At 38.2% G+C, this 24,066-nt stretch overlaps 1 protein-coding gene across 1 annotated transcript in view; it reads left to right on the top strand.

Moving 5' to 3' along the window:
• The window catches only part of GPATCH2 (G-patch domain containing 2), a 121,602-nt gene that overhangs the window by 23,302 nt on the left and 74,234 nt on the right, over positions 1 to 24,066 (top strand). Inside the window, exons 4-5 of the mRNA XM_005151889.3 lie at positions 1,422 to 1,604; positions 2,709 to 2,788. Coding sequence (XP_005151946.2) covers positions 1,422 to 1,604; positions 2,709 to 2,788 — 263 coding nt within the window. The remainder of the gene's footprint in view (positions 1 to 1,421; positions 1,605 to 2,708; positions 2,789 to 24,066) is intronic.

Below are 24,066 nucleotides of genomic sequence, written 5' to 3'. Positions count from 1 at the left end.
GTCTTGAAGGTCTCATTGCAACAACTTCTTTAGAAAAGGTGTTTTGAACTTTTATTTTTCCTCAGATATTGGCTTTGAGTTTCATTATTTGTGTTTTCCCATTGTGGCAATGAAGTTTTACACAAATACTTTTTGTTCCTGAAAATTATGTCATAGATACGTTGTGTTTGGATCTTGCTCAGTTCTGCCTAATGAAAAATTAAAATGCCAAACAAATAATTTATATGCAGAAATATTGAGCTATGGTTTGGATACTTCAAAGTAGAATTAAAATATACAGCACATAGTTTGAAATCTGGTATTTGGATGTAAGAAAGGAAATTTGTCTTATGAAGATAGGATGCTGGAGAGGGATTCTTCCTCAGGTGCTTTAGCAATAAAACAAGGGGTGATGGGTTCAAGCTAAAACAAGGGAGGTTCAGGTTACATGTAAGGAGGAAGTTCTTTGCTGTGAGGGTGGTGAGGCGCTGGAATGGGTTGCCCAAGGAAGTTGTGAATACTCCTTCCCTGGCAGAGTTCAAGGCCAGGTTGGACAGAGCCTTGGGTGACATGGTCTAGTGTGAGGCGTCCCTGTCCATTGCAGTGGGGTTGGAATTGGATGATCTTAAGGTCCTTTCCAACCCAAACCATTCTATGATTCTCTGACTTTTTGTGTCTTCTGTAAACTACTTTGTATAGGTTAACATGTTTTAAACCAAACATAACCATTTTTGTTTTTTGATTGCCAGTGTGTTTATGAACTCAGTTTAAGATCAGATTTTCATTTTTGTCTTACTTTTGATTTCAAACCCAGGTATTTAAATACTGCATCTATAAATGTCAGTAAAAATGACCAGCTTTATGGCATAATGCAGTATTATTCTCAATCCCATGATGCTGTCAGTTTTCATTTAAACTCAACTTTTTCAAAACTTATTTCTAAATGAACTTAATCAGATTAACTTCATTTAGTCACATCTGCTCATGATTTTTTCCCATTTTACTAGCCATACAAATCATGAAATTAAGCTAATTATATGCCATTATCAGCTGCAAAGAACTAGTTTCACAGTTTTATACCTTTTAATTCCCTGCAGGAGATTAAGGCTTGTTTTTTTGTTAATATGTGAAGTGCAGTAACTTAAATGGATTTCCCTGCAGTTATTGCAAAAGGATTAACTAGTTTATTATTGTTTTTCTCTATTGTAAATTGTTTTTAAAACATTACATTTGATGTGGTTTCATTGATGGCAATGCTTGTCATGCTATTGAGAAACATTTTCTAAATAGAAACTGCTATATATGAGTAATTGTTACACAGCTATAAAGCAAAAGAAATAATTGTGCTGTCAGAGTGTTTATTGATGGTGACATCTGATTTTTGTCTTCTCTGCTCCTCCTTCTCTTTTGGGGGGCTTCGGGGGAACACTGCCCTCACATAGGTGATGATGAGCAGAGTGATTGGTTTCATGAAAATGAATCTGGTGGAGCATGTGGAATTACTGGAGTCATTCCATGGTGGGAACAAGAAGACTCTACAGAACTTGAAAGAGAATTGCCTGATCCAGTCTTTGAAAGTATCTTAACTGGGACTTTTCCTCTCATGTCCCATTCAGGAAGGAGAGGTAAGAAGCAGTCAAGCAAATGCAAACTGTAGAGTCATTTGAGTACAGTAGAAGGATATCTATACATATAAAATATGAAAAATGCTGACAAGATCTTGGAGTTACCAGTTTGTTCTCCTGAACAATTTCATTTGTAAGTATCATTAGACAGAAATAGTTTTTAAAACTCAGTTGTTAGAAAAGTCAAATTTTAAAACTTGGCTCATTTTTATAGCCTACTCTTATTTGTATTGATGTTTCCATTGAGAATAGCTTTATTTAAAGTGAATTTTTGTATCCTGTTTTGTTCCCGGCTCATGTGATAGTGTTTAGATTTCTATAGAGGTTCGTTAATTCAAAAGCTCGAGAGTAGTGTGACCATCTGTTTTGCTTTATGGTCAGGCAGTGTTGTTTGTCGAGAAAGTGGAAGGGTTCCTTTAGAGCAAGGATCAAGTTTGTAATTTAGAAAATATCTTGGTTTTTTTTTTTTCTTTAAAATATTTTAGACAGCTGTGGATCCAGTGTATCCAATGATAAGTTGCACCAGAGTTAAACTGCATTTACAGCTGGGAACCTGCTCTTATCTAAAGACTGAAGTTGGCAGACCTCAGCTTGCTGCCAGAGAGTTTTGTTGTACCTTCCTTCTGCCATAAGGATCTCTTTTCACATTCAAATGCAGATCTTTTATGTGAGCAGTAGTCAAATCACTTTTAAACTGCTCTGCACAATGTAGTGAATTATTTTGTGAAGTTTATTTATGAAATGCTTGAAATTGTTTCTGAGGACTTGGTCTCTGTGAATTCATAAGATTTAGAGGGTTTTAGTTCTAATAAGGTTGTAAGTGATGCAAAAAACCTTTCTTACTGATCAGTGTGCTCTGCTTATGCAGCCAACTGTGCATAGAACCAGGATAGCAGTAAGAATATCTACAGAAATACTAATTCTTATAACAGCTTAGCCTTTCTCTTACTTTCCCCATTGTGCTTTGTTGCCACCAGTACAATTGACTCTATTAGGATGTTTTTTTGAACTGGTCAGATTAATAGATTGGTATGTAATAGTGAATGTTACTGTTTTTATGGTATAGACAATGTTCTTAAATCAGTTTGTACTTCTTTTTTTTAGGTTTCCAGAGTAGATTTAGTCATCTTCATGGAATGCCAGCAAGAAACATAAAAAAGGCTTCAGGAAACCAGAATGCATTGGTAGGTGCTTTTATTATTGCTGGCTAATGTACACAGTTCTTAGAGGCATTCAGGTTTGCTTTTTTGTTTTAAAAAAGCTTATTTCTCCCATACTTGTTTCCTAATGTTGTAGATAGGTAACGGAATGGTAAGATCACAGTGCCACTGCTGCTGATTATTGCGTCTTTTTTAATGGAATACTTGTGTGTACTCGAATGGCAGAAAGAGTTGGATATTGTCTCTCACTATGTATTTTGAACTGAGTGAAGGGAAGGCTTTGGGGGAGCGTTATTAAAAGTTTTCGATGTGGATCATATGTCTATATGAAAACATGTTTAAAATGAAAATCAAACCAAAGTTAAATGTTAAATTTTCCTCACACTGAAAGCATTTTAGGATGGATTTATTTTGATTTCTTTTTTCTCCTCAAAGTCTGCTTTGAAAAACCTGTCCTTACTCTCTTGTCTGGGTAACTTCTGTGTGGTCAGGGAAAGGGTCTATACAATCTAATAATATGATTTTCCCATAGCTGTTTTCTAAAATAAAATTATAATGAATTTATAAGAATTTGTTCTTCAGAGGAGACTTCTCAAATTAAAGCATTTAAATTTATTCATTTAAGTATAAAAATGTTCATAAATTTTATTATATGTAATGTATATACATATATAAAATTATATTATTAAAATATAATATATATTAACAAACATTAATTTATTCATGCAGTCTATTCCTTTCTTATTGGGATACTGTTTAGAACAGAAGGAAGCAGGATGTGGGAAACTATGTCAGTGTATAATAAACCTACTTCAACCTGATAAATACTGCAACATCAATGTTCTTTGTATTTGAGAAAATTAAATGGTTTCCAATTTTAATTTGCCTTAAAGTAAGATGCTTCTGAGAAATGTAAGAGAAATATGCAGAGAGAATAGAAATGAACTGTTAGAAATGTAACTTGTTTTGAAGAGGGAAGGCTTTTATAGTTGAAGTCACTGTCCAATAATTGCCATTTGGAGCTGAATAAGATGCTTTAAAACCTTGGCCTGTGATCTTTGCTGTTAGTGGTCATGAATTAGATGAATGATATCTAGTTCTTGGTTTCCTACCTACCTATTTTTATTTTTGGTTCAGTGCTTGCTTGAGCATATCTGGGATTTGTAGCCCATTTTCTAGGCTTATTGCAATTTCACTCTGGTATTTTATAGAAGCTATTATAACTGATAGGTTAGCTTCATGGTTTTGATGATACATAGCTTAACTACCCTAAAAACTGCCTTTCTAAATTGTAAAAGGGTGATTAAATTTCAATTGATGAAGATATACTGTGAATGCATTTATATAATAAAAAATCCCAATGTTTATTTTCTGCTACTCTTTCTGAATTGTCCTTAGGAGCCTATTTTGTCTTCTAGTCGTGATATCTCATACTAAGATGAGTAAAGATGGCATCTTAGTTCCCTTTATAACAAAAGTGAAAGCCAATCTACTAAAGACTGTTAATTCAGTTACCTCCAGTTACTAAATGTATCATTTACATAGTGTAGTGAAACAATGTTGTCCTGCAAACATAGCTTCTAAGCCACTGTGTTTAGGCAGGAGTGTGTATGTCGAATGGATGTGTGGCTGGCTCTTCACATGCAGTTTTTTGACCTTTTTAATGTCTATTTATTTTTGTGGGCACATTTGCTGCATCCATCATTGCAAACATAGCTATATAAGCCAGAGTTCATGTGCTTCCTTTTGTTAGTTGTTGCTTCTTAAAGAAAATCTTCTTTTAGGTCCTTTAATCCAACAAAAAAAAAATGTCGTTTTATACCTGTGACAGCTGATAACAAAGAACAAGAAGTAATTACTGCTATTAGATTGTAACAGTGAAGAAAAGCAAGGATGCTTTTAGAAAGATTAATATCCTGAGGAAAGAACACTTCAGACTCAACTCATTGAACAGAGTTGTGCTGTGACTTAATTCTTTTTTAGCAGTGAGGAGTCTGATGTCTGTATCACTGCTTTTAAACAGACTTGAAAGGAAGACAAAGTAAAAAAAATGGAGTTTCCTACTGAGATACCCTACCTAAAAGACACACATTATATTCTGCATTTGGCCTAAGGATGTGTAGTTTGTATCTAGGAAATGTGAGCATATAGTTACCTCTCTGCATACAGGCAATGTGTGTTCAAATTTCTTTGGGGAGTTTAATTGGAGGTTCACAACTACAGTAGCTAGTGGAGCCTTGAAGTGATTATTGGTTTAGGGAAGGCAAAATGAATAGCTAGGGTAGATAATACCTTGATATATTGTCATCCTCTGTCAAAAAATGTTTAATGCCAAACTGTTTGGTTGATTTCTTGTGAGAAACATCAAACCAAAAGTGTGATTATTACTTGCTATATACTAAGGGAGCTGCCAGCTAACATTGTTCTCACACCAGAAGCAGTGGGAGCTGAGAATAGGAGGAAGGATGCTGCTCTTTATAGACCAGTTAGTGAACTTATTTGTAGTATCCACAGCTGGTGCTCAGATTCTGTCCAGATGCTTTTACTGAATTTCACTGATGAGTTGCTTAATTTGAACAAACTCGTGGGTCTTGCTGTCATCAGGCATGCTACCTTTGAGTCAAAATATTCTTTTAATGATCATACACTGGACACGCAAAAGAGAAGTAAAAACCTGGCATGCAAATGCTATGAAAATCTAATGTGCAGAGTGTTGTCATATAGCAGACGACAACTGAAAATGAAATGTAAAAAAATTCATTGCAACTGGTTTATACCCTTTGGATTATCCGGTTTACTAACGATAGGCATGTTTCATATGGAATCTGTCATTAAGTGGTTTGTCAGGTGTGTATTTTGGCATACAATTACAATGCTGGCTTTTCATGTCTTGATTTCTTCGTTTTGTGGCAGCATCATTTGGAGCATAACTTTATTTGAAAAGAAATAGAAAAACGTATTTTGTAATGTACTATGCTTTTGATCCCACCTGTGTCAAGTTGCTAGTAGCAATCAGAAGCATAATACATGTACTTTCATACCATACCAGTAAGTACCAATGTACTCTTTTAATAAGGTATATTGCATGAAATCTTACTGTGCCTGGTTGAATTCTGCATTTACATAAGACATAATCCACTATTCCTAACCCCTGAATCCTTTTGTTAGGTAAAAATTCTACATTGTAAAGGTAGTATTCTATGAATGAAATGCAGATTTTTTAGAAGGAATGCTGTTTTCTTCATCTTTTTTCTGTATGAGTTTATAGACGTGCATGTCTTCTAGGACTATACCTGTCCTTTCCAACAAATTATATGTAAAACTTCAGTATTTAGAAGAATCAAATTGGAAATCTAACATTTTAGGTGCACTGGAAATGTGAAAGTTCATTTCTGTGTTGTAGAACACTAGATAAACTCTACCTTCAGTGATGAAGGCTGCCGTACTTTTTTCAGATGGATTCCTGGGAACATCACAACAGTCCTAATGAAAGAAAATAAGAATTCATAATTCTAGTTAGTGAAAATAGAATGTGACTGCTTTTCATTTCTTGTAAAATGTTTTGGCCAACTTAGTACTTGACTGAAGAGTTCCACTTTTGTTTACCACAACGCCATACAAATAAGTGAAAGGGCTAAAAATGGGTACTGCTGTCTTAGCTGTTCCTTGTGTGGTTCTGTTTACAGTAATTAAGATTTCCTGTCATCACAAATATTTTCACCTATTGAAAGCATTTCTTGCTGTGTTTTTCCTTTTATTTTTTTAAACTTTTCCTTGTTTGTAAGTCTCAAATTTATATCTGCTTATGCAAAATATAGTGGTAAAGGTATGCTTTTTTAATCCTCATATTACTTAACTCAGTAGCTTATTTTTGTAACACAGAGGGAAAATCTTCCTTGAGGAATTGGTAGTTTCCTGCAGTCGCGTGCTTCCTGTAGATACAGTTTTTCAGGCAGAAAGAATCAGGTTGTTGGCAGAGGAGAAGCTGCTGTGGTGACAGGTTAAGCTCCACCTTTGATTCTCCCTGTTTAGTCATTGACAGAAATGCTGCAGTTCTTAAGGAGTGGGTCAGATGGTACTCTTCTGGGCTTCAGATTTTGGTCATGTTGAAATAGTTTTATTTTATGCGAAAACAAAAGGGAGGGAAAGAAGCTTCTGTCAGATGTCAAAATCCCATTATAAACAATGCAGGTTTCAAAAATGGAATGTAAATATTGGGGATGATGATGAGTAACCTGTGATATTCTTAACTTCATGTATCTAATATTCTGGGGGGAAGCGCTTACTGTTCTTACTGCCACTGTGTATTTTGCATAGGAAGAGGCTCTTTTTTTCCCCACAAATTACTTTTCAGGTGCATTTTTGCTAAAGCTTTCACATATACTGATGCAAGCTGAGTAGAATTTGTGCCGTCTGCTATGGGTAGGCAGCTGATGGAAGAGTAGAAGCTTCTTAGGGACTTGAGTAATAACTTAGTATACTTGGTCATCAAAAGAATCATAAGTAGACCCATACCATGTTTCGCAGTAGGTCAGTATTTGTCAAAGTGGTTTCTGTTACTGGTTGTACCAATGGCAGTACCCATACATAAGGCAATTAAATACTGTGATTGTTCAAAGCAGAGTACTAGAATTAGTAGATTGTAACAATGACAACTATACTGACAAAACCAAAGTATTTTGGTTTCTAGCTGTCCTTTGTGAGGTCTGAAGGGTTTAATAAAGTATGCCCTACAACCTGTGTTTGCTTTAACTGACAATGATTTGTGTGTCACTTGTAATTGTCTAATGAAGATCTGTTATCATTTTAATGTCATCAAACCTATAAATAGGCACAAATAATACCACAGCATTTCTGTCTGATTTTAACCTGCAGTCCATTAGCCAAAAAGGACTTACTAGTAACTTAAATACCAAATATTTAGATTTCAACATACCTAAGGTTGGTCAGTTTTGTTATTAGTAGTTATCTAAGTGTAAAACACCTCTGCTGTAATGAAAATAGCTAGATAAATCCTTTAACTTGTAAATTAGAGTATATAGTCTTGAATTCTGTCCTAGTTTCATTCTTGCTAAGTGCATGCTGATCAAAGAAAACAATATTTTCAATGTGTCAGGCAGCTTATAGAGGTAACAGTTGTACTTTAGCAATGAAATGAAGATACCTAGTAGGTGTAACTAACAGAAACAGCTGCTCTGTGCCAGAGTTCACAATGTTTTTTCTTGGTTTATTTTGCTTGCTGAGAGGGATCAAAGCATAGGTTTAAAATATCAATGATTAATTTTTGTCTGGCTGAAGCAAATATGGAGACTTAGTCTCTTTTCTTGGACTCTCCCTTCAAGTATAATGTCAAAACCAGCATCCTATTTCAGCGATATAGATGCCCTCCAGCACTAGTCTTGGAAATCCCAAATGTGCTGCTTATTTTTAAAATGCATCTTGTGCATTATTCATGGTGACAAGTGCTGTGAACTCTTAGTCTGAACAGTATTCCTTGTAATTCACCTTAACCCAGCCACTCAAATGATAGTCATCTACAATTTCATTTATCTTTACTTTTAAATTAGGCTGAATGGCAGAATATGTGTTTTATTCTTCAGTTTGTTTCTGTCTTGAAAACACATTTAATAAAGTTTTACAGCACTTCTTGCAGATAATAATGATTTTTAAAAGGCTGTGTAATTATTCCTCTTGTTTTCTGCTGCTTATCACAAAGAAATCATTAAATATTTCTTCTGCAGACATTTGGAATTTGCTTGTTTTAACTTCCTAAATCCAGATTGGGTTTTTTGATGTTTTATGGTTTAGTGCAATTCTAATGGAAAAATATTTGTCTTTAAATGCAATGGGTTTAGTTTCTCTTCTGCAAAAATTTCACTTGGTTGTGTTTCTTCCTTACTGCCTCATAGCAGTGTTTTGAAGAATTAATGGTAAAACAGCAGCATCTTGTATCCAAAGTCAAGTTAGGAGTTGTATTTCTGTGTATTGACTTTGAGAGGGAGTTGATAACTTAATGCTTAGAATAGACAGGAAATCGTATGTGCAATAGGCAAGAAACACATGCACAGATATTGTGCCTTAGCTGATGAGCAGCATCTCATTTATGCTGTAGTCACATCATAAATGTCAAGTAAATCATGACAGTGATTTCAGCTAACACATTGTTTAGCATTTTTGAGCTGAAAGCAAGCACAAGATCGGATACAACTCCTGTTAGAAGTTTCTAATCTATTTATTATCCTGTTAAAAGTTGCTAATTCAAACCATGACAACTCATTCACATGAGAAGATTTTCCATTCCGTAGGAAACTGTCTTTTTGCTTAACATAGGGGGCATGGGACAATGAGGGCTACTGATAGACACAATAACTTGAAAACAGTCCTCCTGGGTTTTTTTCATTTGCTTTTCATATGGTGGCCATGTATAGGGAAAACAGTGGCACTTTAGATATCTAATAGAAGTACTCTGCCTATCTAAACATTTAGTTTAAGCCTAAGTAACCTTCTAGGTTTATTCTGAGATATGCAATTTATATTTGGATGCACTAATTTTTGCTTGCTACCATTGTTCGAGCTTTATGTAATACATACTGTAAAAAATTCTTGTCTGAAAAGGGATCCGTGTCATTTAGTAGTTTATCTTTCAAATCATTGCTATAAGGCAAAGACACTTAATTAAAATGTTTTAATCACCTTTGATTTATAACAAAAGCAAAATGGAAGCTACAACTTAAAATGTTGGGGTTTTTAATACATATAGTTTGAGTTCATATGGCTTATACCCAGAGTAAGGGGCAGCTGTGAAAACAGAATTAAACAGGATCTTTAGTCTTCTTTCCAGGAATTTGTCATAGAGATGCTTATATCAACTAACTTCAAAATACAGCACACAAAATAAAGTAGCAAACACACAGGATGCATTGTGTTGAAATTGAACTGCCCAAGAAAATTATTCTGATGCTTTTTTCATATGGGAATGAAGACATATTTCTCTGCCATTCTGTTTGATTCCTGTGACTTTAGTTAGTCAAATCTAAAGACAGCTTTCCACAACCTGTTGAAGTGGAGTAGATCATGATGCAGCTGTAGCCTAACTTTCCTGTGGCTTAGCTGGAAAATGAGTTGTTTGCTACCATTTTGTTTCTTGAAATAAGCAAATCAAATGTGCATATTGAGAGCTGTCTTGGGTTCAGCAGTAGCAGTCGTTTTTCCCCTTCTTAGTAGCTGGTGCAGTGCTTTGTTTTTGACTTTCAGCCTGGGAACAGCGGTGATAACACCAATGTTTTTAGTTGTTGCTAAGTGATGTTTACCCTGACCAAGGACTTTGTGAGTCTCATGCTTTGCTGGGAGGGAGAGGAAGTCGAGAGGAAGCAGAGACAGGACAACTGACCCAAACTAGCCAAAGGGGTGTTCCATACTCATGCCCAATATATAAATTGGAGGCAGTTACCCTGAAGGGCTAGATCGCTGCTCCGGTCAGGCTGGGTATTGGTCAGCGGGTGGCGTAAACCCCCTGGTTTAAAAAGAACTGTCATGGTTTAAGCCCAGCCAACAACCCAGAACCACACAGCTGCTCACTCTCTCCCTTCCGCCCCACCAGCTCCCAGAGGGATGGGGAGGAGAATCAAAAGCATGTAACTCCCATGGGTTGAGATAAGAACAGTCCAGTAACTGAAATATAACACAAATCACTACTGCTGCCATCAATAATAATAATGATAAGGGAAATAACAAGGGGAGAGAATACAACCACCCACCACCCGCCAACTGATACCTAACCCGATCCGAGCAGCAATCTAGCCCTTTTGGATAACTGCCTCCAGTTTATATACTGGGCATGACATGCTGTGGTATGGAATACCTCTTTGGCTAGTTTGGGTCAGTTGACCTATCTCTGCTTCCTCCTGGCTTCCCCTCTTCCCTGGCAGAACATGAGACTCAGAAAGTCCTTGAGCAGAGTAAACATTACTTAGCAACAACTGAAAACTTTGGTGTTATCAGTGTTGTTCCCAGGCTGAAAGTCAAAACCACAGCACTGCACCAGCTACTAAGAAGGAGCTACTGCTGAACCCAGGACAAGAGCCTAGTTTTGAGAAGGGAAGAAAGTACTCACAACTTGTCAGAGGCTGCCTCTTCTGATAATTATCACGTGGAATTTACAGCAAAGAAACAAATAACAATGCAGAAGAGACCTTTTTCCTTAAAGAACCATAGGCTTTGTTTAATGTGTTTCTGAGAGATCTTCAAGATGAATGAGTTGGAGAAGTGAATACTTTCTTAAACATGTTTATCCAGTAGCAGAGACTGCAATGCTAGTGTTAATAATAGACTCATAGAATGGTTTGAGTTGGAAAGGACCTTAAAATCATCCAGTTCCAACCCCCTCCCATGGGCAGGGACACTTCACCCTAGACTATGTCACCCAGGGCTCTGTCCAACCTGGCCTTGAGCACTGCCAGGGGTGGAGCATTTGCCACTTCTCTGGGCACCCTGTTCCAGTGCCTCACCACCCTCACAGTAAAAACTTCCTTATATCTAACCTGAACTTCCCCTGTTTAAGTGTGAACCCATCACCCCTTGTCCTATTGCTACAGTCCCTGATAAAGAGTCCCTCTTCAGCATAATAATAATATAGATCATATATATATATAAAATAATACATATATTATTATTAGGTAATAAACATACCTACAATGGAAAGGCTATTTCCTGAAGCTAATCAGTAAGTTAATAATGCCATGAGTTGTGAGGCAAGTCACAGAAAACTCAATTCTCCTCTGTTTAGTGGTCTCTTGTTGTTGTGGAAAGCCATACATATAATATTGTTTTGATCTTTTCAAAAGTACTGTTACCTTTGCTTGTATATATTGGAATAAAGAGGACAACAAGAACAGGTGTTGTTAACATCAGTGCTTCAAACTGGAGTGGTTCAAGAGACTTGATCCTTGCCTTTTAACCATTGTCCCTTCAGTTAGGCCACAGCACCTGCTCTTTTAGTTTCTTTTCCAAATGAAGCACAAACCACTAGAACTGATCACATGAACCCTTTCAGTGTAACACTTCTGATAACTGCTCAGAATCTCTTCCATTCAGCCCCTTGCAGCTTGATTCAGCAAACTCTTCCTTGCTTCTGATGAGATGATTTTGTTGTGGTTTGGTTTAACTTTTCTCACTCTGAACTTTAGTAGTCCCTCATTTGACAGGGGATTTTTGAAACCTTCATTCAAAAAGTATGAGAATAACTTTCTTGTTTCCCAGTCTTGACTTAGCATTCCATCAGATTATGGTCTTAAAGGTCAAGGAAGAAATTTATCCTCAATTCAGGGGACTGAAAGTTGTCTATTTAGGCAGTCAGTTTCCCTCTGCTAGCTGATGGTCAAACTGTCCTGCTATACATGTGTATTTTCATTAAACACTTGTGAAATTTACTTTAAAAAGCATTGCATAAAGTATGCACCATTTCCACTTTCTCTCTGACCTCTTCCATTAGTTCTGAAAGCTTATTTTAGAAAGACCTAAACAGATAGATACAGTAGGTTTACAGGATTGCATTTTTATTCTTTATACAACATAGTCACACTGGAGGCAAAGAAATGTTTTTTTTCCGGGTTTATGTCATGTTGTTTGGCTTTGAAAAGGAAAACATGCTTATGGTGATTAGCATTTCACTCTTTTGTTGGAGTTTTTAAGCACCATCTAATTGTTGATGTAGGTCTAAGGCAACTTCTGAGTACCTAGAATAATTTTAAGAACGTTACCTGTTGGAAGATACCATAAGGCACCTTTCAGATGCAGTAAAATATAGCACTTTAAATGAAAGACCGGAAATTACTGCATAAAACCCAGGGTTTTTTTTTTTTTGTGTGTGTGTGTAAATAACAGCTAGCATTTCAGTGTTAAGTTGGACATGTTCACAGCCCATCACAATTGGTGCTGTTAGTATCTTTGCTGGTGAAATGGACAGTGGGCTTGATGCACCTCAGCAAGTCTGCTGATTTCACCAAGCTGTGTGGTGTGGTTCACACGCTGGAGGGAAGGGGTGCTGTACAGATGGGCCTGGACAGGCTTGAGTGGTGGCCAGTGCCTGCCTCATGAAGTTTGGTAAGGCCAATTACAAGGGTTTACACCTGGGTCAGGGGAATCACAGGCAGAAATAGGAGAATGGAGAATGGATGAGAGCAGACCGGAGGAGAAGGACTCGGGGCTGTTGATTGATGAGAAGCTCAACATGAGCCAGCTTCAGTGTGTGCTTGCAGCCGAGAAAACCAGCTGTATACTGGGCTGCATCAAAAAGAGTGTGAGCAGCAGGTCAAGGGGGCAACTCCCCCCTCTACTCTGTTCTCATGACACCCTGCCCAGTTTTATGTGCAGCTTAGGGGCAACAAGAGGGACCTGCTTGAGTGAGTGCAGAAGGAAGACATGGAGATGATCAGGAGGCTGGAGCACCTCTGCTATGGAGACAAGCTGAGAGAGTTGGGCTTGTTCAGCCTAGAGGACAGAAGGCACTGGGGAGACCTTATAACAACTTTTCAGTACCTAAAGGGGAACTGTAAGAAATCTGAAGAGGTTTTTTTTACAAGGGTGTGTAGTAACTGGACAAGGGGAAATAGTTTTAAATTGAAAAAAGGGAGAGTTAGATTAGACATTAGGAAGCAGTTCTTCCCTGTGAGGAGCTGGCACAGGGTACCCAGAGAAGCTGTGGCTGCCCCATCCCTGGCAGTGTTCAAGGCCATGTTGGACAGGACTTGAAGCAACCTGGTCTGGTGGAAGGTGTCCCGGCCCATGAGACGGGGTTGGGACTGAATGAGTTTTAAGCTCCCTTCCAGTCCAAACCATTCTATGCTTCTGTGATAAACAATGAAAAATATATGGCTAGCTGTTGTTCAGGAGAACAGAAACTTGTCTCAGATTATTGGGAATAAACTGTGTAATTGTCACAAATACATAAATTTTAAAAACTCTGAAGGATTTATTCAAATTTTCTTTGTACGCAGCTGATCTCTTTATAAAATGAATTCCCTTCTATCAGTGATGTATGTGCGTATTTTACTTAGGGTTTAATGTGATTTTTTTTTTGTTTCAGGAAAACAACATCATTTACATAGGATGTTTTATTGAATATTACATTAAATATTGCTAGAATGTGGAAAATGTTTTTAAAATATTTGGGGGTTGATGGATTAATACTCTTCAAAGGGAAACAAAACACTAAATATTTCTAATCCTGCATTATTTACCGCATGGGTGGTTAAATGCTACTTTAAGCCCCATAAAATTAAAAGGGAGAAATCTGCCAACTGTAGCAGGAATTGGATTTAGGAAGAGTGGTACAGAGCCAAAATATTACTACAGAATTAAATGTCAAAAATCTTCTTTAATAGTAGATATATAGTTCACAGTGCCTGGTTATGATTAATACATTTAATCTAGATCACTGAAAGTTGCTCTCTCCTTTTCCATAAAATACAATAGGACACAAATCAGTTTTACTGTAGGTGGATAACAATTGGAAAATAATGCATCTTCCCGCCCAATAAATTGTCAGTTATACCTTTTAACTAAAATCGATTCATCTTTCCAAAATTTATTACAATTTCTACTAATAAATCTTTTCAAATGTTTATTCATTTGCTTTTTGATACATTTGTGCCACTTTTGCTATGGTCTAGTGTTTTCTCTTTTGATTCATTGTAAATTAGAAAATCTATTTTCAGTCAATTTTCTAGTTAGGAAGTTAAAATCTATAACCCAGCCATTTTTTCATAGTCTCCTTTGCACATTTTAATACCCTTGAACTTAGATACAATCCAGTAAATTCTGATCAGAAGGTGATTAAAAGACTTTTCACTGCAACTTCTTAACTGAGGGCCAGATTCATAAAACAAGTACTTAGGAGATTTTTAGCTAGTTTTCTCCTGGACATCTCCCTGATTCAAAGAGGAAGATTTAAACAGTTATAGCGAATGAATATATACAAAGGTTTTGTCCAAAGATTTTGAGTACAGACAATCAGAATTGCCCTTTTGGATTAGAATCCAGCTGTGGCCCTACAGGGTGTGATAGAAACCTCTTTTTATTGCCTCTTTATAGCAGCAAGATAAGGATAGTGCCTGAGATCACTAAAGCATACAGTATGTTTCCCATTATTTGTTGTGGCTGTGATTATTCAGTGCTGACCTCTTGAAGTGTGATCATCTGCCACTTCACGTATTTAGAAGTAACACTTTTATAAGACGAAAATATTTTAAGAGAAGTTTTGATTGATCTTTTAATCTGCTTTGGGAAATTGTGTTCACTGTTCAGCAGTTTCCTGCTCTGTATATGTGTCAGAGAGGGACAGTTTCCCAATAAGCATAATTTCTGTTCTGATCAAGTTAAACAATGTGATCTTTTAGTCAGTTTTCTGACAAGAATTCCATGTGAGCAGCTTATTCTTGTATGTAACCATCACAGCTTTCTTAATGCACAAATCTGTTTTGTTTGTAATATAAATATCAATGTCAGTGAAATAGGTCTAGAAAATTCTTTAAATAGACCTCTGCAGAAAATTACATTCATAATTTGAACTTGATCTACAGTATCACTTATTGGCAAATTTGTGTCGCTGAAAGCATCTTGGGTTTTAAAGTGATTGATTTCAGAGTTAAAAGAATCATTTGTGTGGATAGATTGGAATTCATTAATTTTACTAATTACACAGTGAAGAAAACAGATGTTTTCTTAGGCAAAGATCAGGCTTTAATTACAGGTCTAACCTGCTTATCTAAAAATAGTGTCAATATGTTCATGTCTCTCAAAGTTCAGTTCTTATTTTTATATGGAAGTATGATTATGTTACACATTTGTTAAGCCTGACTTTAATTGCATACAAATGCAAATCTAATGCTCAGAGTACTGAAGGGGTACATATATTGTAACACATAGATTTAGAAAACTCTTAATTGTAAATTGGGTGTAAAGATTTGCTCTTCAAAATGTCAAAATCAGTACTATCCAGTACTACTCTATTTCCAACTGTAATAGTGTCTGTTACAAAAATAGACAAAAACATTTGAACAAAGCAGAGTTTCCAGCAGCTATGTAAATCTGTCTAGAGTTCTCTTGGGACTCTTATTCTAAGGTGTGTACTCTGTAGTACTACAACCTATGTGAGGAAGGCAGAGTAAGCTACCATAGAATCAGAGAAAGTATGTTCATTTTGGCGTTTAGTAAATTGTTACAAATATGCTGTCTGTCTTAATTGCTTTAAATATATATTTGTCTCTGCCTTTGGGTAGTGGAGATCATGTAAGTAGTAGTAATAATTGGCAAGATCCAGGAAGACATTACCTTTGCAAGCAGCATTTGCAACCAGTAGCCTTGGGATGCATGATCTGTAGGAAAAGTAACTATTTTTGCCATGTTCTTCTGTGCTAGGAGGAAGCACATGGGAGGAAAGAAGCTAGCAAAGCATCAGTAAGTGTAGTGCTACAATGAGTATTTAATGAACGAAATTGGTGTAGGCTGTAAGCTAACTCAAAGTAGTAATTGTCATATTGGAAAAGGTTGATTATTTTAGCTTTGTGTAAAGTCTTTCTAACTCCAAAATATATGTTTCTAAATATTATCTTTTCTCAGACTTTACTGTTTGCAAAGTTTCTATATTGGCATGGAAGACAATTCACTCAGTGCAAATGACTTTTCATCAAAATCAGAAAACTTGTCCTACAGTGAGCACAATTTCTACCAGAAAAAAGAGTTGAAATGTTTGTACAGTAAAGCAACACAGATGACAAAAGATAAGCAGACTCAATATAACCCATTAGTAACAAACTCCAGTGGTTGTCCAGATGTTCTGTTAAAGTCTTTCTCTTTTAAAAGTTATGAGGTGGGGAATGCTGCTTTCTAAAAGGTTCTCTGCTTGGGTGTTTTCTCAAGGTTTTGGTCAGGGGGATTATTTTGCTGCTTTTTCTGTGGAGGAAGGTTTGCACCTAATTAGATTATTTCAGGGAAGTTACTACTGTGTGTATTGTGGTGAAAGTGGCTGAGCAGTCTTAGAGTGCAGCAGATGCAAAAACCCTCATGAATATGGGAAAGCTTCAATGTGGTTACCTGCTTGTAGTAATTGTGATGTATTGGTGGGATCTTGAAGAAGTGGGTCCTTAATTATTCAGTGTTCTTTTAACACTGGATTAATAGATATGAAACTGCTGCACTGTGTTAGCTTGCATCTGTTGTACCTCTATGCTGCCAGTTTACCATATAGTGAGGATGGGAGTAGAAAATACGTGAATTTCAAAGTGAGCTTTCACTAAAATTGTACCAAAATTATCCAGGATTATTGCAGACTGTTGATGTACTCCTTGTTACTGCTTTTTGACAGAAGATGGTGACCTTTCAGTTAATGTTGTGGTTGTTGTGGTGGTTTTCTCTTGAAATCATAGAATAGTTAGGATTGGAAAGGACAGTAAGATCATCTAGTTCCAACCCCTGCAATGGGCAGGGATTCCTCACACTAAAGCATGCAATGCGAGGCTTCGCCCAACCTGGTCTTGAACACGGCCACCAATGGAGCATTCATAACCTCCCTGAGCAACCCATTGCAGTGCTTCTCCACCGTCACAGCAAAGAATTTTCCCCTTATGCATTTATGTAATTATTACTCCTTCATGATAAATCATTTGCCTCCCTTATTAAGAGGTTTAAATAATTTATTTATGTGGTTTTTTACAGTTTCTATAGGGACACATACACCCCACTTGCATCACCCTCATTTCTATGTTCAGAGTCATAGAAACATAGAACAGCTAGGGTTGGAAAGGACCTTAAGACCGTCTAGTTCTAACTCCCCCGCCATGAGCAGGGACACCTCACACTAAACCATATCACCCAAGGCTCTGTACAGCCCTGCCTTGAGCACTGCCAGCAATGGAGCATTCACAACTTCCTTGGGCAACCCATTCCAGTACCTCACCACCCTAACAGGAAAGAATTTCTTCCTTATATCCAATCTAAACTTCACCTGCTTAATTTTGAACAGATTACCCCTTGTCCTATCACTACTGTCGCTAATGAAGAGTTCATCCCCAGCATCCCTGTAGGCCCCCTTCGGATACTGAAAGGCTGCTATGAGGTCTCCACGCAACCTTCTCTTCTCCAGGCTGAACAGCCCCAACTTTCTCAGCCTGTCTTCATATGGCAGGTGCTCCAGTCCCCTGATCATCCTCGTGGCCTCCTCTGGACTTGTTCCAACAGTTCCATGTCCTTTTTATGTTGAGGACACCAGAACTGCACACAATACTCCAAGTGAGGTCTCACGAGAGCAGAGTAGAGGGGCAGGATCACCTCCTTCAACCTGCTGGTCACGCTCCTTTTGATGCAGCCCGGAATACGGTTGCTTTCTGGGCTGCGAGCGCACACTGAAACTGGCTCATGTTCATTTTCTCATGAACCAACACCCCCCAAGTCCTTCTCCGCAGGGCTGCTCTGAATCTCTTCCTTGCCCAACCTGTAGCTGTGCCTGGGATTGCTCCAACCCAGGTGCAGGACCTTGCACTTGTCATGGTTAAACTTCATGAGGTTGGCATCAGCCCACCTCACAAGCATGTCAAGGTCCCTCTGGATGGCATTCCCTCCCTCCAGCATATCAACTGAACCACACAGCTTGGTGTCATCGGCAAACTTGCTGAGGGCACACTCAATCCCACTGTCCATGTCAGCAACAAAGATGTTAAACAAGACTGGTACCAACACCGATCCCTGAGAGATTTCACTCGTTATTTGTCTCCAGCTGGACATTGAGCCATTGACAACAACTCTTTGCATGCAGCCATCCAGCCAGTTCTTTATCCACCGAGTGGTCCACCTATCAAACTGATGTCTCTCCAATTTAGAGACAAGGATGTCATGTGGGACATTGTCGAACGCTTTGCACAAGTCCAGGTAGATGACATCAACTGCTCTACCCCTGTCCATCAGTTCCATAGACCCATCATAGAAGGCCACCAAATTGGTCAGGCAGGATTTCCCCCTAGTGAAGCCATGCTGGCTGTCACCAAGCACCTTGTTTTTCATGTGCCTTAGCATGCCTTCCAGGAGAATCTGCTCCATGATTTTGCCAGGCACAGAGGTGAGACTGACTGGTCTGTATTTCCCTTTTCCCAGTTGTCGGGAACTTCACCTGACTACCATGATGTTTCATATATGATGGACAGTGGCTTAGCAACTTAATTTGTCAGCTCCTTCGGGACCCGCGGATGGATTTCATCAGGTCCCATGGACTTGTGCACGTTCAGGTTCTTAGGGTGGTCTTTAACCAGATCCACTCCTATAGTGTGCTCAAGGTCTTCATATTCACAGTCCCTGCATCTGCCTTCCAAGACTTGAGTGGTGTTGTCAGAGCATTTGCCAGTGAAGATAGAGGCGAAGAAGTCATTAAGAACCTCAGCCTTCTCCAAATCCAGGAGAGCCAGTTCTCCTGATAGCTTTCAAAGAGGGCCCACATTGTCCCTAGTCTGTCTTTTATTCACTACGTACCTATAGAATCCCTTCCTGTTATCCTTAACATCTCTAGCCAAGTTTAATTCTAACTGGGCCTTAGCTTTCCTAACCTGGTCCCTGGCTTCCTGGACAACATCCCTTTATTCTTCCCAGGCCACCTGTCCTTGCTTCCACCTTTTACAAGCCTCTTTTTCCCCTCAAGGTTTCCTCAGCAGCTCCTTCTCCATCCAAGGAGGTATCCTGGCTCTCCTGCTGCACGTCCTTCTAGTCGAGATGCAACACTCCTGAGTTTGTAGCAGATGGCCCTTGAATATCAACCAAGAGTCTTGGGCCCCCCTGCCCTCTAGGGCTATATCCCATGGAACCTTACTAAGCAGGTTCCTGAAGAGGCCAAATTCTGCTCTCTCTCATCTTCAAAATGTCTGAATTTCTTTTGCCTGTGTTTCTTCTCCCTTACTTTAATTAAGTTAGTAAGGCAGAGAAACTTAATCTCAAAATAATTAAAATGGTAACATTGCACTGTAAAGAATGTGTTTGAATGAATAGCTCTTGCTACTCACTGTGTCTAACTATTTTGATAGGATACCCAATGTTATTATACTATGCAATTCTCAGTTGTCCCTTTGTTGCCATAAAGATCAGCTGTAGAGATGTTAGTCTTGAAAGGAGATTAATTCTTGCCTCCTGTGCAAAGGAACATTTAGGGAACTGATGGATGTTTAGTTGCTTTGCTTCGGAGGCGAAATAATATACTTGAGGTATTGTCCACTCTGATGTTTGTGGCTCTCAGAGTGGTGTTACACAACTATTTCTTACACCTTCAGAAGAATATAAATGGGCTCTTGTGTCTACCTTGACCTAAAGGGAGACAGAAAACTGCCTGGAGAAGCAGGTACTTGTGGTGTCTGCTTTATTTTTACTGCCTTGCTGGAGGAGCTGAAAGTGGACAGTCGTGCTGTCAGCATATACATAGCCCAGAGGTCTCCAATGGCCTTGACTTGTGCAAAATAGATTATTCCAGTAGTGTGACAGAGCTGGTTGGCTGTTAGGAGAGCTAATGAAAGCAGACACAAACCCAAGTATAATACCAGCTATTAGAAACTCTGCTGGCATCAGATTAATTAAATGTAAACACCTAAAGCATTCATTTATTTCTTTATCAAAATTATCAAACTGGTGAATTGCCCACAGCTGGGGAGAGATGGGACTTTTTGACCTCACTTAGCCTTTCTAGTATAAGTAAGAGGATTTGTCTTGGCAGCCCCCCTCTCCAAGGGGAGATCATTGAAACCATTAATGATCTATCCTCTGGCAAAATGCCTGGCACAAATTCTCTCAGAGCACACTTTTTAAAAGCCTTATGTGCTTTCCTTAACACACATCTGACTCTGTTTTAAAGAAGCTGCTGGTTCTTGCCTATGTTTTGTACATCACTCTTAGAGTTTATATAGCCATATGCTTTGTGTAAATCCTTTTTTGTTTAGTATCATCACTGTGGCACCTGTGCACTTCAGAACTTAGAATTGTAGAATGGTTTGGGTTGGAAAGGACCTTAAGATCATCTAGTTCCAACCCCCCAACATGGGCAGAGATGCCTTGCATGGACCATGTCACCCAAGGCTCTGTCCAACCTGGCCTTGAACACTGCCAGGGGTGGAACATTCACCACTTCTCTGGGCAACCCATTACAGTGCCTCATCACCCTTCCAGTGAAGAACTTCTTCCTTATATCTAACCTGACCTTCCCCTGCTTTAGTTTGAACTCATTGCCCCTTGTCCTATCACTACAGTCCCTGATGAAGAGTCCCTCCCCAGCATCCTTGTAGCCCCCTTCAGACACTGGAAGCTGCTCTGAGGTTTCCATGCAACCTTCTCTTCTCCAGGCTGAACAGTCCCAACTTTCTCAGCCTGTCTTCATGTGGGAGGTGGTATAGCCCCTGGTCATCCTCATGGCCCTCCTCTGGACTTACTCCAACAGCTCCATGTCCTTCTTATGTTGAGGACACCAGAACTGCACTTGTCTCTGAAAAACAATTTGGAGAAGGCTGGCAAACCCCAGGCACTTTAAGTCTTCTCTCTCAAAAGTGATAATCCAGAACTGGAATCCTCGTTAATTCTCTCAGTGCCAATTACACCTGAGAGTTTGACAGGGCCTCACCTGCTGTGTTGCAGTGGGTGATTTGAAAGCTGTCAAACAAATGAGGTTAGATAGGGGGCTTTCTATCAGCAAGAATTACCATAGGTTTTTGTCATGTGCAGTAGGATGGTAGCTTGTGGAAGGTTGAGACTGGGGCGAACCCCTTTGTGATAGTAGCAGTGTTTTGCTGTGTGCTTTCTTTTAGTGTGTGCAGCCTCACAGAAGTGAAGCAAGTTGACTTAACTATGAGTTACATCTGTCCTTTGCTTGTGATCTTTCTGTGTCTTTGTCTTGCTAAGAGATGTTCTTTCCAGCTATTAATACATTGGTTTGTTTTTGTGGCCATGGATGTCTCTGAATTCCATGTGTATTTCTGCTTATATTGTGAAGCATTGGCTGTTTTGTGGGCTGGAAGAAAGGGTGCTGCTTTTAGGACTTTCAGAAAGTGAAGTGCACATGTTTACTGTGTTAGACTTCATATAGCAGACTCTGAACACCAGCTTTCAACAGGTTGAAAGATTAGCAAAATGCCTGCTTACATGCTGACCATGTATAAAATGCAGTTAGTAAATAAAGTTCTTCTTGACCATCACAGAACTCTAGTTTCTGAAAGACTTTCTGCTGCCACTTTACAAAATCTTTTAGCTACACAAAGTTTACTTCCTTTTCTTCCCTGACTTCAGGGTTGGGTTTTTTTGCTCTGTTCCCAGTGATGCCCACAGTTCCCTTTTCATATCTCTTTAGACTTGCATACATGCATAGAATCCCCATAACTCCTAACTGCCAATTTGGAATGGGGCAGTGTATGATACATGTTGTTCCAGGCTTCACATGTGAGCCAGCTGAGCTTGTGCTGATGTTTCCCTCTAGTGAGGTTTGAGTGTCTCTGTCCATTAGGTGTACAAATGCAAACTTATTTTTAAGACATCTCTCCTTTTAGAGCCAGCTGAAATTTGCTAATGGGCTTGAAAGCTAGTGAGGGAGTGCTAGGAGGTCTAAAGCTGCACGAGCTTTGGGTTAACACAAAGGATATAGTAGTATATATGTGTGTATATTTACTAAGTATTACAGTCCCAAGATAAACTTGCCTGTCTGTTTTCAGTGCTAGTGCCTTTTCTGCTTAGGGTGTGCTGGGTTTTTTAGGGTTTTTGTTTGTCTGTTGCTAAGGTTACTTACACAAACTATTTTGCTTCAATAAAATGCCATGGGGAAGTTAAAACTGGAACTGAAAGCAGAGTGCATCACTGTTAAGAAACCTCTTTTGTGCCTGGGTAACACCTGTATTAGGAAGCTATGTACATTACATATTAATTATACCTTAGGAAAGCAATGCCCATTATTTCCATGGCACCAGTTTCCTTCCTAAAAAAGTAAATAATTTTCCAGGTACATTGGCTAGCTTTTAAAAAAATCTGTCATTTCTCTTCAATGCAGAAAACTCTCTGGTTTTAGTAAATATGCTTACTGTACTTCATCTGATTGTATGTTATTTAATTTTCCAGCAGTGATTATATTGATACAATCTCATGCTTTACAGTGGAAAAAGTCTCTTTTAAGACTGTGATCCAGATTCACAGAGGCTAAATTGAATGTTTCATCCAGTCTGAGCCCAGTATTGTCTGTTAATTTAGGTGTCTCTGAGCTAATTAAAGCTAATAAAATCTAAGGAACAGAGACATGGGTGGATTTTACACTCTGTAAATCTGGATTTACACATCTATGGCTTTTCATATCTCTTTGTCCAATAGCTAATAATACCCATGTATCCATTTGATAGTAATGCAAGAAGAAAATTGTTAGTAAGTTGTGAAGAATGTGTGCAGGATATGGTTTATGAACATGGTATCATGTAACTTTATTATTTTAATGATTTATTTTTGTTAATTTCTATTATACTATAGGACCAATTTCTTGGTACTGTTTGAATGCAATAAGTCCTAGTGACTTTCTTGGTGAAATACATCTGCTTTTAAGCAATCTGTTTGTGGTAGTTTGTGAATTGACTGCAAAGGATTCAAGTAGCATCTTGGAAAATAAAGAGGGGATACTGGAATACTGTCAGAAGAACCTTGAAATTGAATTACAGCTTTAATATTCAAACTGAGGCATGTATTGTTATTTGTAGTATATGTAAAATGACTTTTATAGATGAAATTTAAAATCGGTGGCGCAGAATAGGGTTTATAGTGCATAGGCTTTAAGAAGAGCAAGGGAAGATCTTTGATGTAGAGCATGTAGCAGAAAGATGCATATTTATTAAATAAAGGAATTTTAAAATGGGGAGTATGGTGAAAGAGAAGGTTGTTCTTGCTGATGTATTAGTCAGATGATATTCTTGGTTGCCACAAACAAATGCAAAGTGTTTCTTTAAATATAATCTAAATATTATTTAGATTTACTAAACCCAGTTAAAATAATGAAATATTTATGTTTTAAAATGATGAACAACAGTCTTTTCACATCTTAGTGCTTGAGGCTTTCATTTCTGGGAGTCTGATTCTTTGTGCTGTGGTGTCAGTATCACCTGTGTTTGCTGTGATTTTTTTTCCCATCCCTGGCATTCTGTCTGAATTGTCAGACTTGGCTAGTTGTGCTTCTCTCTACCTGGTTTAGATGTAAGAGTTCCAGAAACAACAGGAAATCTGTGTCATATTCATCTTAGCAGAGGTGAGTGTTTGAAGAGGTA

The sequence above is a fragment of the Melopsittacus undulatus genome, chromosome 3, assembly GCF_012275295.1.
Source record: "Melopsittacus undulatus isolate bMelUnd1 chromosome 3, bMelUnd1.mat.Z, whole genome shotgun sequence".
Lineage (NCBI taxonomy): Eukaryota > Metazoa > Chordata > Aves > Psittaciformes > Psittaculidae > Melopsittacus > Melopsittacus undulatus.
The sequence above is the reverse complement of the archived record's forward strand: the minus strand, read 5'-3'. Positions and strand labels throughout refer to the sequence as shown.